This window comes from Cervus elaphus, chromosome 1 (genome assembly GCF_910594005.1).
Source record: "Cervus elaphus chromosome 1, mCerEla1.1, whole genome shotgun sequence".
Classification (NCBI taxonomy): domain Eukaryota; kingdom Metazoa; phylum Chordata; class Mammalia; order Artiodactyla; family Cervidae; genus Cervus; species Cervus elaphus.
The window spans coordinates 42,990,529-43,009,213 of NC_057815.1; the positions used below are offsets into that span (position 1 = coordinate 42,990,529).

The following is an 18,685-nucleotide window of genomic DNA, read 5'->3' on the forward strand; positions in this document are numbered from 1 at the left end:
GTACCCCTCCCCACATACCTCTAACCAGAACTACCGCGTATTAACGCCTCCTGGACCCCCCTGGCCCCTGACCCTTCCTTGACTCTCCCCTAAGTCCCTCCCCTCCCCGCAGGCCCGAGGGTGGAATGCAGCGGGTGCAGACAGCAGGGAGCCCCTGTGAGCTCGCGGGGAGCTCGCTGGCCTCTGGGTCCTGAGATGACAGCAGGCTGTCTTCCTCCGTGGGGGCGGGCAGTGCGGCGGGGAGGCTGCAGGGGGCCTGGGGGGCCCTAAGAGACGAGGTCTGGTGAGAGGACTTAGGGACAGGAGCTGCGGGAGGCTGGGGCCGTTTGCCTTCGTGTGGGTTGGCCTCCTTCCTGCCAGGCCAGCGATGCCTGCTCTGGTCCTCATCTCTGCTCCTCTGGGGTCCTGGGGCCCAGCACCCGGCTCGCAGCTTTTTCCATCTGCTCCTTTCTTACTGGGAGGGGACTCTGGTCATCCCTTTGCATCTGATTCTTTTGGTATTCTCTTTGTGCCCGAGGGCGTCAAGGAACAGTGTCCTCGCCTGGCAGGGTATGGTCCTGCTGAGGTCTGCAGACTGCCCCAGATGTGAGGAGGGGACATCCCAGCCTGGGCTGGTGGGGACCGGGTTCCAGGCCTATGGAAGACTCAGGGCATCCTGGAGGCAGAGAAGAAGGGTGGACGGCAAGGCGGGCGTGAGATGCTTCAGGCTGGGCTTCGGCGGTGGGCCCTGGCTCAGAGCTTCCTCTCTCCCTCCGCAGAGCCCGAACCCAGCCCTCACCTTCTGCGTGAAGACTCACGACCGGCTGTACTACATGGTGGCCCCGTCTGCGGAGGCCATGCGCATCTGGATGGATGTCATTGTCACGGGGGCAGAGGGCTACACTCAGTTCATGAATTGACCGAACGGGGCCCAGTCGCCTGCTGCCCCACCTGCCTCCGGACAGGAAGTCGCGCCCTGGGCTCCCTGGAGGGCGGAGCACGACGGGGGCTTTTGTACAAGAGCCTCTGTGATGTTCTGTAAGGAGCTCGTCCTGTGAGTTTCTGAGCTCTGGCCCCCCCGAAAAACCAGCCAGGAGGTAAAAGTTGAGGAGGGGGCTTTGCTGCCTCCTGGGAGCCCAGAACTTGCAATAGCCTGTTAGGGTCCTGCCCCGGGGCCCCCCCAGGCTGAGGCGCCGTCACAGAGGGGGCCCCCCCCCACTCTGACCTGGCACCTGCGCTCCCTGCCTGTGTTCTGTTTTCTAAAGGACACGTTATGGTACCAGAATCTGCCAAAGATCCCCTCTTGCCTCAGCCCCCATTGCAGGGGCCTTGGGGGCTGAGTAGCGCCACATCCAGAGTGGGGTAACAGCTCAGGCGGTGTAATTCTCAAACCCCGCTCTATCCCATTCTTGTGCCGCATTTGTATTTTTTATGATTTTGCTCAAGGACCAGAGACTGAGTGTCATCCTTGAGGTCCCAGCCCTAGCCCCTTTTTGCAGACCCATCACCACGGTCACCATAGTGACTGCTTCATCGCCATGGTTACATACTAATTGCCATGGCTCCGTGGCTCAGCCCACTGCTTAGCTGCGGGCCCATCTGAGGGTACGTGCCATCATCTCTCCAGCCCAGGCCCTTGGGCATCTCCTGCTGTGTATGGGGGAAGGGACCAAACACCTTCACCCTGCCCCCTGCCTGTGTCTCCAGGCCCTGATACACAGCCTGCCGGCTCCCCCCTCCAGCCCTCCCCCATACACTCGTGCCTTGCTTAGAGCCAGAAGGGACGAAGCCGGGAACTGGAGGCCAGAGGAGGAGCCATCGGATGGGAGAAGGAGCTAGAAGGGCCGTCCTCGGGGTTCTGGTATATGGCTGAGTTTCTGATGGACAGAGGGCTGTTCAGATGCTCCCTGGAGGAAGTCTTGAGCAGGAGGGGGAGCCCGAGGGTCTGGTTGCCCTCCCCTCAATGGGGATGAAATGAAGAGCAGAGGCCCAGGTCTCCAGGTGTCTGGGCTCAGCCCTTCGCGCCTTAACACTAAGCCCACCTCCCTGTCCCCCTTCCCAGCCCTGGACCATGGTTGCCAGGCCTGGGCTGGATATGTTTTTCAGTATTTGTAAGCATCTCAGCAGAACAATAAAGCATTTGGACTATGTGTTTGGGAGGCCTGGTTGTGAGCGGCATGGGGTTGGGGTTCGTGGGAAAGAAGACTAGGTCTGATCCACGGTGCAGCATTTCCAGCTTATTAAATGTTCCAGGAGGGACCCAGGGCCCAACCATGACCTCCAGGTCCTTGCCCTGCCCCCGCTCCACTATGACCAAGGACTGGGCTGGGGGAGGGGACAGGGAGGGGGTGGGCTCTCCAGGGATAAAGGATCAGGGGGCAGGACAAGGTAGGGACGCGTGTGGAGGTTGAATTGGCAGGACCTGCAGCCAGATGGGGACCTGGAGGCCTGTCACTGTGGCAGGAGGCTGAGCAGGAGGGCGGCTGCGAGGCAGTGGGGCTCCAGGAAAGCAGTCTGCACCCCTGAGCTCAGCCGGTCCCCATAGCGGTCCAGCAGCATCAGGGCAACGCCATTGGTCCAGCCAAAGCCCTCCTGGAGAAAGGTAAGGTCCGTGGGGCAAGACCCCTGGGGCAGGCCCCCAAGTCCTCTTATGGGTTGTGGGATCCCCACCTAGAGGCCCAGGCCTCCCCAGCCCCAGGGGCACCAGGGAGCGCCAGTCGGGATCCTCCCTGGGATCCAGCCTCCACAGAAGAAGCTGAGGCCCAGAGAGGGGAGGTCATGGCCAGTTATGGGGACAGCAGAGCCCCGAAGTTCCCTGGAGGATGTGGCCCACTCACCTGAACTTCATACTCCCCTCCACCACCTGGCTGTCCACCGTTGCTGATGTCATACTGAGGACAGGAGGATGAGCTTTAAGGTCAAGCTCTGCCCAGCCCCCCAACCCCAGGCCTCTAGGGAAGCAAGAAACGGGAGCCCCTTACAGGGAGAAGCTGCCCTGGCCGGCGGCTGAGCCCTGCAGTGCCCAGGAATGACCAGCAGGTGCCGCCACCGCCCCGGGTTATACTGGGCTCGGGCTTTGCAAAGCCTGACAATTCCCCATCTCACCCTGGGCAGGAGGACCCCAGGGACAGGGCTTATGGCCAGCTCACCTTCTCATACATGGCTGACTTTTTGGAATAGACATCAAAGTTGGTTCGGATCCAATTCTGGGCCAGCTGGAAAGCTACTTCCTGGGCTTTGGCTGAAGGAGACTTGGCCAGACCTGGACCCCACCCATGGCAGGACCTTGCATCTCCAGAGCCCCCATCCCAGGGGAAGCAGAGGCCTGAACCTTATTCTCCCAAGGATGGAAAGAGGCCCAGGTGCTAAGACCTCCTTCCTGGAACCAGAAGCCAAGCTGCTCTTAATCTAGGTTGGCTCAAGGAGAGCAGAGGGTTGGTTCCCCTGACAGGTGGGGGCAGGTGTAACTGTTTGCTGAGAGGCTGAGAGAGCAGAGAGGCTAGAGAAAGGCCTCTGCATCCTTCATTCACGCCTCCCCAGTGCCAGGGAGGCCGAGCCTCTGACCTCGTGGTGCTGAGGTGGGGTAGGCCCCATCCCTGCCTCCCTACCTCTGATGACCAGGTCCTGCAGGGGGGCCCAGGCATTGGGGAAGTCCCATTGCTGGCCTGTCTTCCGGAGAGAGGTCGGGATTCCATACTGGTAGGTGAGGATCCGGCTGTCCTAGAAGGTTCCAGACATTATCGTGGCTGTGGGTGGGGGCTGGACAGGGAGCCAAGAGGCTGGGCCCTCCTAAAGCCAGGGGACCCCTCCTGGGCCTTCTCTTCTTGGCTCACAGCCGCCCCCTGGTGGCCGAAGTGGGACCTGCCGGTAAGACACTGGGTGGAGCCTGGGTGTGTGGCTGCCACTTGCCAGAGGTCAGGGAGCAAGCAGGTGGTCCTGCCCCGGTGTAGCAGCCCACCATGCTGCCTCCTCACCTCCAGGTATTTCAGAGCTTTATCTGCATCGTCCGAGTCAGAGAAGCAGCCAGCCCAGAGAGGAGCAAAGTTGGATGGGTAAAACTCCAGTTTCTTCTTATCGTTCTCAAGGTCATAGTCAAACCACGCCCCTTTGCCCTCATCCCACAGGACGTCCTTCAGGGCAGCCATGCGCTGGGCTCGCAGATTTCTGTACTTCGCGGCTTCAGAGTCATTCCCTGGGGCAACACTGCCTTTAGGCTAAGCCACAGGGCCCCCCGCCTCCCAGGGGGTCTAGTTTGGCCCCCTGTTGTCCTCCCCTGGACTCAGAGGTCCCGAGAACCAAGGGGCCACACCGATGTGGAGCAGAGCCCACTGCATTTCAGGCCTCTAGCGCCGGGACTTCCCTGAGCACACGGTCCCGAGCAGCTCCCAGGCCCTGCCCCGGCCTGTCCCCAGGTTTGTCCTCACGGGGACACTGGCCGGCTGTGTGGATTCCCCTGGCTCTGAGGGGTCAAAGGGCAGGGAGAGGGGACGGAGGGGTTTGGATCTGTGGGGTAGGGTGTCCCCTCCTAGGTCCTGTCAGTGAGAAAGGGAGGGACGTGGCTGCTTTGGGGGTGTGGGGTGAGGCCGGGGAGCTGGAGGTCTGCCTGTCACGGTCCTCCTCGCAGCTGACTGCCAAGGCCGAGGCAGGCACCCGAGCTGGGCCAGCACCCTTCTTTCCTTCCCTGTGGGCACGCACACCCAGTCTGGAGTAGAAGTTGCTCATGAGCCCCTCCGCCTGGCACAGGAAGGCGTTGAGGTCAACCGGCACCAGCTTGCTGGTTCGGATGCTGCTGAGCGAACTGAGATTCGGGCCTCCCAGGAGCCAGCGTGAGGAGAAGTCCCAGCCGGACTCGGCCCCGGCCTTGAGCTCGGCCAGCAGAGTGTCCCGGTTCCCTGTGGGAACAAGGCAGCGGCAGACGGAAGGCCAGGGCCTGACACACGGCCTGGGCCCACGCTCAGCCCCTTCCCTTCCTGCTGCTCACCTTCCGGCAAGGTGGCGGCCAGCTCTGCGTCTTTGCTGTAAGACTCTGGCCTGGTGAGAAGAGAGCAGGGGGCCTGGCACTGGGCTCTAGACCCTCCATGCCTGCGCAGGAGGCCCAGCCACCCTGGCTCAGCCGTCCCGGGGGGGCCACAGCCCCAGACCGCCCAGGGCTATCAGGTCATCATCTGAGAGGTGGGACTCAGTCCCCCAGCCTCCTGCCTGGGGAAGTCCTGACACTCAAACCAGAGGGAACACACAACAGATTGAGGCTGGCCGGGTGGGTCCTCACCTGGGGCCCCCGTAAGGGACTTCATAGTGGTTCAGGATGTAGCTCTTTCCCCCGGAGCTCACAGAGATGCTCCTGTTCTTACTCCAAAAGTCTAGCTCTGAGGCCAGGGTCTCAATGTGGTCCCTGGGATGGAGACGGGCACCCTCTCAGTCCAGGCACCCCGCCCCTGGAGGTCTCAGGAAGGGGGGTGCAGGGCAGCATGGGGAGGGGTTCCCACCGTAGGAAGGCGGTGTCATTGGTGTGGGCCACATAGCGGTCCATCATGAGGGTCAGGAGCGGGGGCTGGCTCCGTTGCAAGTAGTACACGCGGGCCCCGTTGGGGACGTGTCCATACCTGATGAAAGGAGGCCTGCTGACTGGCCCACCCGGCTGCCAGAGCCGAGGCAAACCGGCCCCAGGCCCACGGCACCTGCTCCCCCGACCCTGGCTGGGGTGCCCACCCCGCCTTACGTCTGCACCAGGTCCAGGAAGTTCTGTAGCATGCCCTTCACCGTCTGGGGCATCTCAGAGAGGAGCAGACCCTCCATCACCCAATAGGAGTCCCTGGAGGAGGACAGACAGCTCAGGCATCGCCCACCCCATCCTCTGCCCTGCACACCTGGGCCACACCAAGACGTCTTGCTGGCACTGGGCTCCCCTCCCCACCCCTCACCCTCCCGCAACCCCTGGCTGCTCACCAGTAGTAGAACTCCACAAAGCGCCCACCGGGCACAATGAAGGGGTGTCTTGAGTAGATCAGCGAGAACTGCTCGGGGTGGCTGAGGACCTCTGGCTTCACCTGGAGTCAGGAGAGAGGACACGGGCACCCTGGGCCCATGTGGAGTGGAGGCTGGCGGCCCTGCAGCCCGGGCTTGGGCTCTGGCTCTGGCGCTGCTCAGCCGTGTGGCCTTGGTCCAGGCCTGGGCCGTGGGGAGTCTGGTCTGCTGGTCCCCACATGCCGGCCTCTAGAATCCCAGCAGGAGCAGCGGCGTGCAGGAGCCTGGAGCCCTCAGCCCCGCACCCCACTGCTCACCACCCAGCAGCCAGTATCAGCAGCCAGTTGGTGGGAGTTTCCTTGGCTCCCAGTGCCCCCTGAATCTCTGTGGCCACCGTGAAGCCAGGCCCAGAGGATCAGGGTCCCCAGTTCTGGCCCAGATGTGGATGAAACCCCCACAGCTTTCTGCAGAAAGGCGGGTATAGATGAGCATGCCCGGGGGAGAGCACAGGAGTGTCAGCAGGGCTCACTGCTCTACATCAGGTGTTTTCTGTTCATCCCCTCCCAGCCTACACACGTGAGGGCTTTAGTGGAGAGAGGTCAGCCTGTCAGAGATTTGGAGGGAACAGAGGAAGGGGCCCAGGTTTTTCCTTTTGGGTGGGGGCTGGTGAGGACACAGCCCAAGCTGGCACATGCATGACCCTGGAGCCCCGCTCTGTGCAGTGGGTGCCAGGGCCCTGGGGCCAGGCGGGAGGACAGGAGCTGTGCAGCCTTGGGCAAACGGCTGCCCTCTCTGAGCCTCAGACAAGGGGGAGACAGTGCATAACAGACCGTGCTGAGCACAGGCCTGGGCCAGAATCAGGGGGAGCAATTATGGTTCCTGAGCAGAGGCCTGGCCCGAGGAGCTCAGGCAAGAGGGACCAGCAGGGGAGTGAACGGTCACCACGGGGTGTGAAGGGCAGGACGGGGCAGCTGGGGGTGGAGGATGAGCTCGGTTTGCCTGGCGGAGGCTGGGAGGGCTTCAGGGAGGAGGTGAGGAGTTAGAAGTAGATGTTGCCTTCCTGCCTCTCAGAAGCTCTTTTTGGAAAGTCCTGTTCAAGGACTGTGTTCTCAGGAAATAGGGCCCAGTGTCTTGCTAGGTCCACATCAGGTGTTTTCTGTTCACAGGTGAGGGCGTAGAGGGAACAGGAAGGGCCCCAGATGGCTCACCCCTTCCCCACCTCCATCTCCCTCTGCCAGGCCCAGGGCACTGGTACCTTCTTTCCCAGCTTCTTCCAGAGTTGGTGCAGCTGCCCTGCCCAGGCTCGCAGCTTGGGGTCCAATATCTTCTGCAGAAACTGGGGGCTGGAAGACCACCGGCCCACAGGGTTGAGGGGGGCAGCCCTGAGCAAAGGCCCCTCTCCTGTTGCGCGTCCAGGGTTGTACCTGTCTCTCCAGTCCCCGGGGGTCCATGGCTGCAGCTCTTGCCCCACTGCCCGGAAGTGTTCTTGGACGAACGCTTGCAGCTCCTGCCGGGGGATGCTGAGGTTGTGGGCCTGGGCCAGCTCGCGGAAGCGCCTCAGTACTTGGTCTGGGGGACAGGCAGCAGGAGGGGTCAGCGGGACCCCAGGGAGCCTTCCCTGGTCAGAGGCCCCTGCCTGTCTGGTCTTGCCCCCTGCCTTTTGGTGGAAGGTTCAGGAGAAGGCAGGGTCCCCGGGGTTCTCACCTGGAGCTAAGGACAGAGGCATGTCCACAAACTGCTTATCATCCTGGTAGAGTTTGGCCATCTGAACTTGGTGCAGAAGCTCCCCATGGCAGTAAATCTGGCTGCAGGGAGAGTCGGGGAGGGCAGTATGTCGGGTCAGCACCAACGGGGGAGAAGAAAACGGGAGTCTGGGGCGTGGTGACTGGGAGGGGCGAGGACGGTGTGTGTGCCAGGGCATGGGCACATGTGTGCCTGTGCACATGTGTGGTAGGGGTTTGTGGGTGGTGGTGACATCAGGGCTGAGAGAACACGGAGGGTCCTTGTGCAGGAAAGGACCTAAACAGTTGCCTGAGCCCAGCTCTCTGGTTAATTTGAAACAGTATAGAAAACCGGGTGGACAAGAGGAGGGAGGGCGCTGTAGCTCAGAGCGTGTCCACGTCAGGAGTTGCCTGTTCATCCTCTCCCAGCTCTGCGCGCGTGAGGTGGTTTTAGTGGGAGAGAGGTCAGCCAACCAGGGATTCGGAGGGGAGGAGCAGAAGGGGCTCAGATCTGTTCTCGCCGGGTGGGGGGCTGGTGAGGAAGCAGCCCACTTTGGCACACGAGCCCGGAGCACTGTTCAGCGATTGTGGGACGGACCAGTTCTCTGTTCAGCGGCTCCATGTGGACCCAACTGGAAGGGCTTGTGGCAAAACCCTGTGAGTTATACTCAGTGGCAATAATGAAAAGTTTGAACCAGGAAATTTCCAGATGCAGTGTATGATACACACCATACGGGAGATGATCACTAGCTTGCTATCGGATATTGATGGTAACCTCCTCTATGACTGAAAAGCACAAAATATTCTTGAAACCATGAAATACCCATAATGCCTTGGGTGATGTCAGAGAAACTCTCTGATAAAGAAGGCAGTGCCCCGAGAGTTCCTTAACGATGGAAATGGTTTCTCCAGGAGCAGGCTGCTTGGGGAATGCAAGGAGGTACTTTTTGTGTTCAAGGGCAGGTAGCCTCACTTCCTGCAGGGCTGACTGGGGAAGCAACAGAGAAGCCACCAGGAGGTACCCCGTGAATAGCTTTTTATTGACCAAGCAAAAACTTGGTCATTTACTGATGGCAGTTCCAAGTGGACAGACAGTATCTTGGTTGGAAAGCCCCTGCACCCTAACTGCCTGATGGAGATCTTTGGAAAACATAAGAACAAGCCAGCCCCATGGGCTAAATCACAAGCTGTTTCCCTTGCAGTGGGGCTTTCCTGGTGGCTCAGACAGTAAAGAGTCCACCTGCAATGCAGGAGACCTAGGTTAGATCCCCGGGTCAGGAAGACCCCCTGGAGTAGGAAATGGCGACCCACTCCAGTATTCTTGCCTGGGAAATCCCATGGAAGGAGGAGCCCAGTGGGCTACAGTCCATAGGATCATAAAGAGTCGGCCACAACTGAGTGACTAACACTTTCATTTCCCTTGCAGTGATAGAAGAATTGAATGATGAGAGCCCCTATGTTTGGCTTTATATTGACCCATAGAAATCAGTGTGTTCTATTTTAATGCAATATTCATATTCCCATATTGTTTTCCATAGGACTGTGCCACAGAAGGGCATCATTTTTATATGCCAGTTTTCCATTGCTGTTCTGTCTGACCATATGGCCAGGCCATTGGCCATTGACCGAGAGTAGGCAAAAACCCAAACACAGTGACAAATGGTATGTAACTCAGCCCACCAAGCTGATTTGGTTTTGTCTTCTTTGATGAGAGTGGCAGTCTTTCAAACAGTATGTTGTATGTTCACCTTGGAACTGCCATCCATAGACCATGCAGTTCATTGTCAGTCAATCAAGAGCTGTTCATGGGGCACCTGCTTAGGTGACAATTGAATCTGGTAGTTCCTTAGGTGGTTTCAACAACATTCCTAAGGGAAAAGAGCCTGCCTGCTCTTAAATACACTGAGTAACTCTCCGTTCCCCCAACAGCATGGTCCTGCATAAACCATTTTCATTTTCTTATGGAACTCCTCTGGGTATGTCCCTCCTTCTTAGAGCATTTTCCAATATCACCCAAGATAATATGGGCATTTCAGGTTTCAAGATTATCTTTTGACCTTCAGTCATAGGGAAGACTTTAATTAATATCTGACAGAAAACTAGTAACTGCCTCTCCAGTTGAAATTCTTTAGTCCAAAGTCTCAGCTGGGAGGTGCCCAAAGGCTCTTCCTGTAAGTCCCAGTCTGTGATCCTCAGAAGAAGGCTACAATCTATGTAGACTCAGGCAATCTTATTGGTTCTCATTTGGAACATTCAATTAATATTGCTTGAGACATGGCTTTACATGTCTTCTGCTTTATAATACTAGACAGTGGAAACATTCCCCAGTCAGGCACAATATCCACTCCTGTAATACATTCAGGTGAAATAGATGCAGTCACTTCCCAATAGAACTGTTCAAACACCAATTTTCATTCAAACTTTCATCTTGGTTGCACCAACCCTTGCATCCCTCACTGTGCACCTCTTGGAACTTCAGCAGGTTTGGGTTTTGAGGACTAGGGAGGGTAAGTGTTCCTCGTCAATCATGACATTCATTTCCATAAAACATTCAGGCGAAGGAGAAACAATCCTTTGACATAAAGCCTGTTTAAACATTCCATTTTTTTTTCATACTACCTTTCACCTTCATCCCATCGACTCTTGCATTTCTGTATTCTCTTAATCTGACTGTAGCCTCTTTTAGGTCCTCACCAGTTGCTTTTGGTACCTCAGTGCATGGGGTTCCCACGTCAGAGAATCCAGGAGTCTCCTCTACCCTCTGACCATTTTGCCCACTCCTATGTGTCAGGTTCTGGGTCCCCAGTGTGGGATAGAGCTAAGGGACTCTGACCCAGCCATCAGCCTTGATCTTGATTATATTTTGGCACCATTGCCCCAGAAGATTGGAGGTCAGGCTTCTTGTTGCTGCCTATATCTTGCAGTTTTCCAAGTTGCTCCCAGGTAGGGTGAATAAAACAGATTTGTCTAGGGCCTTTTCATTTTGGATGACCTGCAGGGGTTCCCATTGGTTCAGTCAACTTCTAAGGATGCTGCATGAAAACCTTTCTTTTGACCCTATCCACAGTCCATGGGGTCGCAAAGAGTTGGACATGACTGAGGCCACTTAGCGTGCACGCACGCGTGGCTGCTTTATTCATCCCATTTCTTGAAGAGAAATCAGTCCTTTGACTCTCCCTCTCTTCTTCCTCTTTTGTTTTGCTCCCATCAATATTTGCTTAATTTACTCCATTCTTTTTTTTTTTCAGTCATGCGGCAGGGCTTGCAGGATCTTAGTTCTCCCACCAGGGCTCGAACCCATGCCCTTGACACTGAAAGTGCAGATCCTAATTGCTGTCCTGCCAAGGAATTTCTTATTCACCCCGTTTAAAAAAAATTTATTTACTTATTTTTGGCTCTGCTGGGTCTTTGGTACTGGTTTCAGAGCATTGGCTCTAGGGCTCTCGGTCTCAGTAATTAAGGCTCACAGGCTTAGTTGTTCTGTAGCATGTGGGATCTTCCCAGACCAGGGATCAAACCTGTGTTCCTTGCATTGGTGGGTGGATTCTTAACCACTGGACCACCAGGGAAGTCCTCATCCCATTCTTAATAACTGTTTAAAGATGCCTATCCTGCTGGGACGAGACCATTGGCTCTGTCCTCTGTCTATCACATTCTCTTGGGAATCAAACTTTCTTCATTATTTGTTGTTTCAGAATAATTTTTTCCTTTGTAAATGGCTCTGGGGCTAGTGGCTGCACATCAGGGCAGCCAGAAGCAGGACCTTCCCCAACACATCCCGTTAGCAGAGGCCCTGAGACCAGAGTCTAGTTAGGACTGACCAGAATTTAAGTTTGGCTTATCTCTCACTTTCATTTTTGCTATTCTAGATGACAATAACCAAGAAATTCTTTTTTTTAATTTTTTCTTCTTATTTTGCATTTTCTTATGCATTTGGTTAGCTAATACCCCAAGAGTTGGATCCATAAGCTCTAACTTTCATTGGTAACTTTTACCTCCAGTAAGTAACTGATCACAACAAAACTGCTATTCTGAACACATGGGTGACCCTGTGGCCGTTCAGGAATCAAAAGATGCTTGTTCCCTGCCCTTTCATCTTGCAATTTCCAAACCACATGTTTTAGTGAGACAAGATCATCCTAGCAAATCACACATGTTCTGACCACAATTAAAATATTGCAATAAAATTCTGTCACTGAGAGTTAGCTTGGATGCCACCCCCAGGTCAAAGCTATAGTCCCCAACAAGATTGCCCTCACTTCTAGCACCAGTTATAAGTTCAGGGGTCCTGAACTTTCCACCACTTCTGACCACTGGCTACAAGGTCAGGGGTTCCCATGAGAGTTTGCTAAATTAATAGTGATTTACAAGAATGGTTCACAGAACTCAGTAAAGCACTGTATTGTGATTGTAATATAGTTATCCTAAGGGTACAAGTCAGGACTGGCCAAATGAAGACACATGTAGGACAAGGTCTGGGAGAGTCCTGAACAAAGAGCTTCTGTGTCCTCTCCCCATAGAATCAGGACACTTCAACCTCCTGGCACATTGAAGTGTCAACCAAAATGAGGCTGCACAGAACTTTGATGTCCAGAGTTTGGTTTTTCTTGGGGTTTCATTGCATAGGTGCGTCCCTGCATGTGTGCTAAGTCACCTCAGTCACGTCCGACTCTTTGTGATCCTTTGGACCGTAGCCCACCAGGCTCCTCTGTCCATGGGATTCTCAAGGCAAGAATACTGGAGTGGGTTGCTGTGCCCTCCTCCAGGGGATCTTTCCAACCCAGGGATCAAACCTGTGTTTCTTATGTCTCCTGCATAGGTAGGTGGGTTACCCACTGCATAAGTATGATTGATTAATCATCAACTATATGATTAAACCCAATCTTCCACCCCCTTCCTTCTCCAGAGGTCAGGAGGTCAGGCTGGTATCAGGTACCCTAAAACCCCAACCCTCTAATCACTTCATCTTCTAACATGACCTATCCTACTTTAGTCATCTTATTAGCATGACCCATCTAGGTACTCACCATGAGTCACCTCACTCATAGAAGCTATTCAAGCTTAACCTGAATACCAAAGACACTCCTGCCACTTGGGAAATTTCCAAGATCTTAAAAGTTGTATTCCAGGAACTCAGGACAAAGACTGGACAAATTCTTTGTTATACAAGTTGTTTGTGCAGTAAACAGTTTTGAGTTAACAGATCAACTATGTTCACACCCCGTACATTTCAAAGACAGTCTGATATGTGCCTAAGAGATACCCTCTAAGCTCCTGGGGCCCTACCCGATAAACTTTTGTTTACTGGGACCTTGGACCATGCCAGATATTTTATCCTATTAATGTGATTTAAGGTGGGGGCTGAGGGCCATCCATTATCATTTTGACCTTTAGAGACCTGGAGAATGAATAACTTAAGTCGCCATGAGGATACACTACGTCCCTGTAACTGATCCCCAGTTAAAATTCATGGATGCCAAGGCTCCCTGGCTGGCCATGCCTCGTGTGTGTACTAAACTATAACCATGAATATAAACATTTGGTGAGTACTAGTGGAAGATATGGGCTTCCCAGGTGGCCCAGTAGTAAAGAACCTGCCTGCCAATGCAGGAGACATGGGTTCGATCCCTGGGTTGGGAAGATCTGCTGAAGAAGATGGCAATCCACTCCTGTATTCTTGCCTGGAAAATCTCATGGACAGAAGAGTCTGGTGGGCTACAGTCCATGGGGTCGCAAAAGTCAGACACGACTTAGAGACTTAAAAACAACAACCATCACCAGTGAACGTCTATTATTACCTTTCTTGCTTGTTATGTAATAATAACCTTAATAACCTTCAGGGACCTCATTTTTCTTGTTCACTGCTGCAACCCAGGAGGCATAGCAAGAGCTCAATAAACCCATGATGAAGGGAGAGTGGCTGCCCTGTGAGTCCCAGAGGCAGGAGGGGGTCACTCATCCCCACTATTTGGAGATGGAAACTGTGGCTTTGGAAAGAGGTTTGGTCATGGAGATCAGAGGTCAAACCCAGGGGCTCCCTGCAGGTCCTTACTCCCACTCTCACATCCAAGGCAGGGAAATTGAGCAGAAAGTTTCCCAAACAACCCTGAGAACAGGACTGCACAGTTCAAGGAGCAGCTAGAAGGGCGGGCAGAGGGAGGGAGCGCTCCCTGGGTGGCAGGCTCCTGGCCGGCGTCCAGCCGCCCACAGGCCGCCCCATCTTTTCCCGGCCCTGGGGGGGCCAGTGCCCAGCACAGAGCCTGAGACCTGATCTCTTTCCCTTCCCTCCTCTCTGGAGGGCTGACCCTGATGCTTGAGCTCTCCTCCCGGTCCTCCAGTCCTGGCCTTCCAGCTGCCTCCTCCGCTCCTACCTTTCACAGGGTGGGGGCAGGGCCTCCTGGGACCCCAGCCCCAACCCCAGCAGGAGCAGCAGACGCAGCCCCCAGGTCCTCCCCCGCATGACGGCTGTGGCTGCGGCCAAACAGGAGCTCCAGGTGCCTCCTGCTAGCCGGGGCACGGCCTGCTCGCCTCGCCCGCCAACCCGGGGCAACCAAAGTCCAGGTCTGAGGCGTGGCCACTCAGAGAGCTGGAGCACGCGGACCGCTCACCACTCCTGCTCTCAGCTCACAGGGGCCGCCCCTGCCCCCCGACTTTGTCTTTTCCTCCCCTTCTGTTTCTCAGCCTCACCTGGGTCCTCCTGCTCAGGCCCTTCCCCCAGAGGTGGGGTAAAGGTGGGGAGATGGACGAAATTTTGCCACACTTCTGTGACCCAGATGCCAGTCCCTTTCGTGGCCCCGAGGCTACCACCTCAGGGGGTTAGCATTTCCTTTAACATTTCAAACAGAAGGGCTCAAGATTCTGTCCCAGGTACAGTGTGAAAGCCCAGGACCCTTGCGATTACCTACCAGGGAGGCGGTGGGAGCAGAGGTGGGAGGAAGACCCACCACGCTGGGGACGTTTGCTGCGGGTGCTGGAGATGACCTAGGGGTTTGCCAAGGGAATGGGCTGGAGACCGTTCAGGTGTTGGCAGGAGCAGGGCAGCTGCAAGAAGCCCAGCCTGGCCAGAGAGAACCGGGGTTGGTGCAGGGGAGGGGAGTGGGGCGAGGCCAGAGGGTGTGTTGGCACCGGCCAGTCGGGGGCCTTTGCCAAAGCCAAGGAGGCAGCGGGTTCCAGTGAGGGGGCTGGCAGAGAAGCCCGTGAGCTGAGGCAGCAGGATTTGATCTGCTGTAGGAAGCTCCCCGCTCCTACAGGGCAGGGAGTTAAGGGGCAGGGGTGGGAAGGGGCGGGTGAGGAGGCGGCAGCCCGACCCAGGACCCCTGCCTCAGGCCTGAAAGGATGGGGGGTCGGGTGGGGTGGGAAGGTGGTGCTGCCAGCCGGCCCCGCCTGAGTTTAGTGCTCGTGTGGCCTTTGCTTTGCGACGCGGGCTCACTGCCCGGAGCTGTGGTGCCCGCTCGGTGTCCGCCCCCAGACGGGGTGGCCAGGCTGTGCTTGCCCTCGCCAGCGGCCTGTCCCTCCCACCCCAGCGGTCCTCTGCTCTGCGGGTTCGCCCACCTCCTTCCTGGCATCCCCGCCTCCAGATGCTGTATGCTCCCTTCCTCCCCTGCTTCCTTCTTTCCTTCCTTGAAAGTTTTTTCTGGTCATCAAGTAGACACAGCATGAATACAAGCCATTTCAACCGTTTTTAAGCACACAATTGAATTTACATTACATTCACGATGTCTGGCAACTATCACCATTATTTATTTCCAAGCCTTTTTGTTTTTATCATCCCAAACACACACTTTATAACTTTAAGCAGTCACTCCTCAATCCTCTCTCCCCACCACCCCTGGAAACCACTATTCCACTTTCTGTCTCTGTGAATTTGCCTGTTCTAGATACTTTATGTAAGTGAAATTATACAGTATTTGTCATTTCATTAGCACATTTTCAAAGTCAGTCTATGTTTTCGCATGTATCTGAATTTCCTTCTTTTTCTTTTAAGCTGAATAACATTTCATTGTATGTTTAGACCACATTTTCTTTTAGAGATGAATGTGTTTTGGGGAATTCCCTGGCAATCCAGTGGTTAGGACTTGAGCTTTCTCTGCCCACGGGCCAGGGTTCGATCCCTGGTTGGGGAATTAAGCTCTTAGCAGAGTTACTAAAGGAAAAACAAACAGCAACAAAAAAGTAGAGATGAGTATATTTTTTAAACATTTACTTTATTGAAGCTGATTTACAATGTTGTGTTAATTTCTGCTATACACAAAGTGAGTCAGTTATACATATAAACACACTTTTCCTTATTTTCTTCCATTTGGTTTATCACAGGATATTGAACGTATTTTTCTGCGCTATACAGTAGGAGCTTGTTGTTTCTCCGTTCTACATGTAATAGTTTGCATCTACTCATCCCAAATGCCATCCTTCCCCACTCTTGCCTCCGCCTTGGCAATCCCAAGTCAGTTCTCTATGTCTGTGAGCCTGTTTCTGTTTCCATACAGAAGTTCCTTTGTAGACCACATTTTCTTTAACCATTCGTCTGTCATGGGACGTTTGGTTTACTTTTACTTTTTGGCTATTGTGTTTAATGCTGCTATGGACATGAGCATACAAATATCTGTTCCTGTCCTGGCTTTCAGTTCTTTTGAGTATGTATCTAACAGTGGAGTTGCTGGATCGTGTGGTCAATCTATGTTTATTATTTGAGGAGATGTCAGATTGTTTTCCACTTGCTATATTCCCACCCCTGAGGCAGGATGGTCCCACTTCCTCCACATGCTCCCAGCACTTGTTACTTCTGTTTGCTGTTTGTAACAGCCACCCTAAGGGGTGTGCGGTTATGTCTCATTGTGGTTTTGATTTGTATTTCCCTAATGATTACTGATGCTGAGCATTGTTTATGTGCCTATAAGCTGTTTGTTTATCTTCTTTGGAGAAATGTTTATTCAAGTTTTTTGACCTTAAAAATTTGTAGTAAGCTTTGAAATCAGGAAGTGTTGGTTCTCTGACTGTGTTCTTTTTAAGATGGTTTTAGTTATTTAGGGTGTCTTTCAATTCCATATGAATTAGAAGATCACCTTGTCCATTCCTGCAGAAAATGCTGTTGGAATTTTGATAGGAATTGTGTTGTATCTGTAGATCCCATGAGGTATTCAGGACATCTTAACAATATTAAGCCTTCTTACTCCCGAACACTGGATGCTTCTGCATCCATGTAGATCTTATTTAGATTCAGCTATGTTTTTTAGTGTTCAGTATACAGGTCTTTCCTCTCCTTGGATAAACTTATTCCTGAGTATTTTATTCTTTAAGATGCTATTTTTAATGGGATTCCTTTTCAAGTTTCTTTTTCAGTTTGTTCTTTGCAAATGTATAGAAACTCAATTGATTTTTGTGTGTTATCTTGTACCCTGCAGCTTTATTGAACCTGCTTATTAGATCTAGTAGCTTTCCTATGGATCCTTTGGGATTTTCTATGTGTAGAATCACATCATTTGTGAATAGAATATTCTTCCTTTCCAATTTGAGTGACTTCTATTCCTCCCCCTCCACCACTGTTACTCCGGTTAGAACTCTGGAGTAGTGTTGATTAGCAGTGGTAAAGTGAACATCTTTGTCTTGTTCCCTGATTTTAGGGGAAAGTTTTCAGTCTTTCACCATGAGTATGCTGCCAGATGTGGGTTTTTCATAAATTCCCTGTATTATACTGAGGAAATTACCTTCTATTTCTAGTTTTTAGGGTTTGTTTTTTTTTTAATCATGGATGGGTGCTCAGTTCAGTCACTGAGTCATGTCCGATTCTTTGCAATCCCATGGACTGCAGCATGCCAGGCCTCCCTGTCCATCACCAACTCCCAGAGCTTGCTCAGACCCATATCCTTCGAGTTGGTGATGGGTGTTGGATTTGGTCAGATGACTTTTCTTCATCAATTAATGATCATGTGGGTTTTTTCCTCCAACTTCTCTGGTGGCTCAGGGGTAAAGAATCTGCCTGCCAATGCAGGAGACACAGTTTGGATCCCTGGGCCAGGAAGTTCCCCTGGAGGAGGAAATGGCAGTCCATTCCAGCATTCTTCCCTGGGAAATTCTGGTGACAGAGAAGCCTGGTGGGCTACATGCAAGTCCATGGAGATGCAAAGAGTCAGACACCACTTAGTGACTAAACAACTATTACTGTTACGTGTACTATTAATGTACTATCGGTGTTACATTGATTAAGTTTCTTATGTTGAAGCACCCTTGCATTCTTGGGGTAAATCTCACTTGCAATGATGTATAATCCTTTAAATATGCTGTTGGATTTGGTTTGCTAGTATTTTGTTGAGGGTATTGTCATCATGTGCATAAAGGATATTGGATCATAATTTTCTTGTGATATCTTTATTTGGCTTAGGCATCAGGTAATGCTGGTCTCATAGAAGGAGTTAGGAAGTGTTTTTTCCTCTTCTGTTTTTGGAAGAGTGTGAGAAAAGATTGGTGTTAATTCTTTAAATGTATGGTAGAGTTCACCACTGAAGCCCTTGTTCTTAGACTGTATTAAGGTTCTCCAGAAAAACAAACCAAAAAAAGAAAAGAAAAGAAAACAGGGAGATATGAGAAGGGGAGAGAAAGAATTTATTTTAAGGAATTTGCTCGCATGATGAGGGAGGCTGGCAAGTCCAAAATCTGCAAGATAGGCCAACAGGCTGGAGACCCAGGGAAGAGGTGCAGTTCAAGTCTACAGACTCTCTGCTGGTAGAATTCTCTCTTTTTTTGAGGAGGTTGGTCATTTTTCTATTAAGGCCTTCAAGTAATTGAGGGTAATTACCTTATGAAGCGTAATTTACTCAATGTCTACTGATTTAAAGGTTAATCTCACCTAAAAAATATATTCACAGAAACATCTAGAATAATCTTTGACTTAGTATCAGGGTACCTTGGCCAAGCTAAGTTGACACCTAAATTAATTATCACATAGAGTTTTATACGTTGGAAGGTTTTAAATTATAATCGCAAAACATAGACATTACTTTGCCAACAAAGGTCCGTCTACTCAG

At 52.9% G+C, this 18,685-nt stretch overlaps 2 protein-coding genes across 14 annotated transcripts in view; one reads left to right on the forward strand and one right to left on the reverse strand.

Moving 5' to 3' along the window:
- The window catches only part of PHLDB1 (pleckstrin homology like domain family B member 1), a 47,832-nt gene extending 45,703 nt beyond the window's left edge, over nucleotides 1-2,129 (forward strand). For all 12 annotated transcript variants that reach the window (XM_043900647.1, XM_043900652.1, XM_043900664.1 and 9 more), the window contains one exon: nucleotides 759-2,129. In XM_043900647.1, the coding sequence (XP_043756582.1) occupies nucleotides 759-899 (141 nt within the window). In that variant the 3' untranslated portion in view covers nucleotides 900-2,129. The remainder of the gene's footprint in view (nucleotides 1-758) is intronic.
- A 158-nt stretch (nucleotides 2,130-2,287) lies between these two features.
- TREH (trehalase) lies at nucleotides 2,288-14,185 on the reverse strand. Of its 2 annotated transcripts, XM_043886028.1 has the most exons (15): nucleotides 14,036-14,185; nucleotides 7,648-7,748; nucleotides 7,368-7,512; nucleotides 7,199-7,286; nucleotides 5,926-6,026; nucleotides 5,699-5,791; nucleotides 5,466-5,582; nucleotides 5,249-5,371; nucleotides 4,961-5,010; nucleotides 4,677-4,871; nucleotides 3,954-4,171; nucleotides 3,588-3,699; nucleotides 3,129-3,241; nucleotides 2,817-2,870; nucleotides 2,288-2,571 (listed from the first exon to the last, which is right to left on the reverse strand). In XM_043886028.1, the coding sequence occupies exons 1-15, from the start codon at nucleotides 14,122-14,124 to the stop codon at nucleotides 2,431-2,433; spliced, it is 1,740 nt and encodes a 579-aa protein (XP_043741963.1). In that variant the 5' UTR covers nucleotides 14,125-14,185; the 3' UTR covers nucleotides 2,288-2,430. The 2 variants fall into 2 exon arrangements, with proteins under 2 accessions (XP_043741963.1, XP_043742753.1); XM_043886818.1 differs by lacking the exon at nucleotides 5,699-5,791 and having other exon boundaries at nucleotides 14,036-14,124.
- Between the last annotated feature and the right edge of the window lie 4,500 nt (nucleotides 14,186-18,685).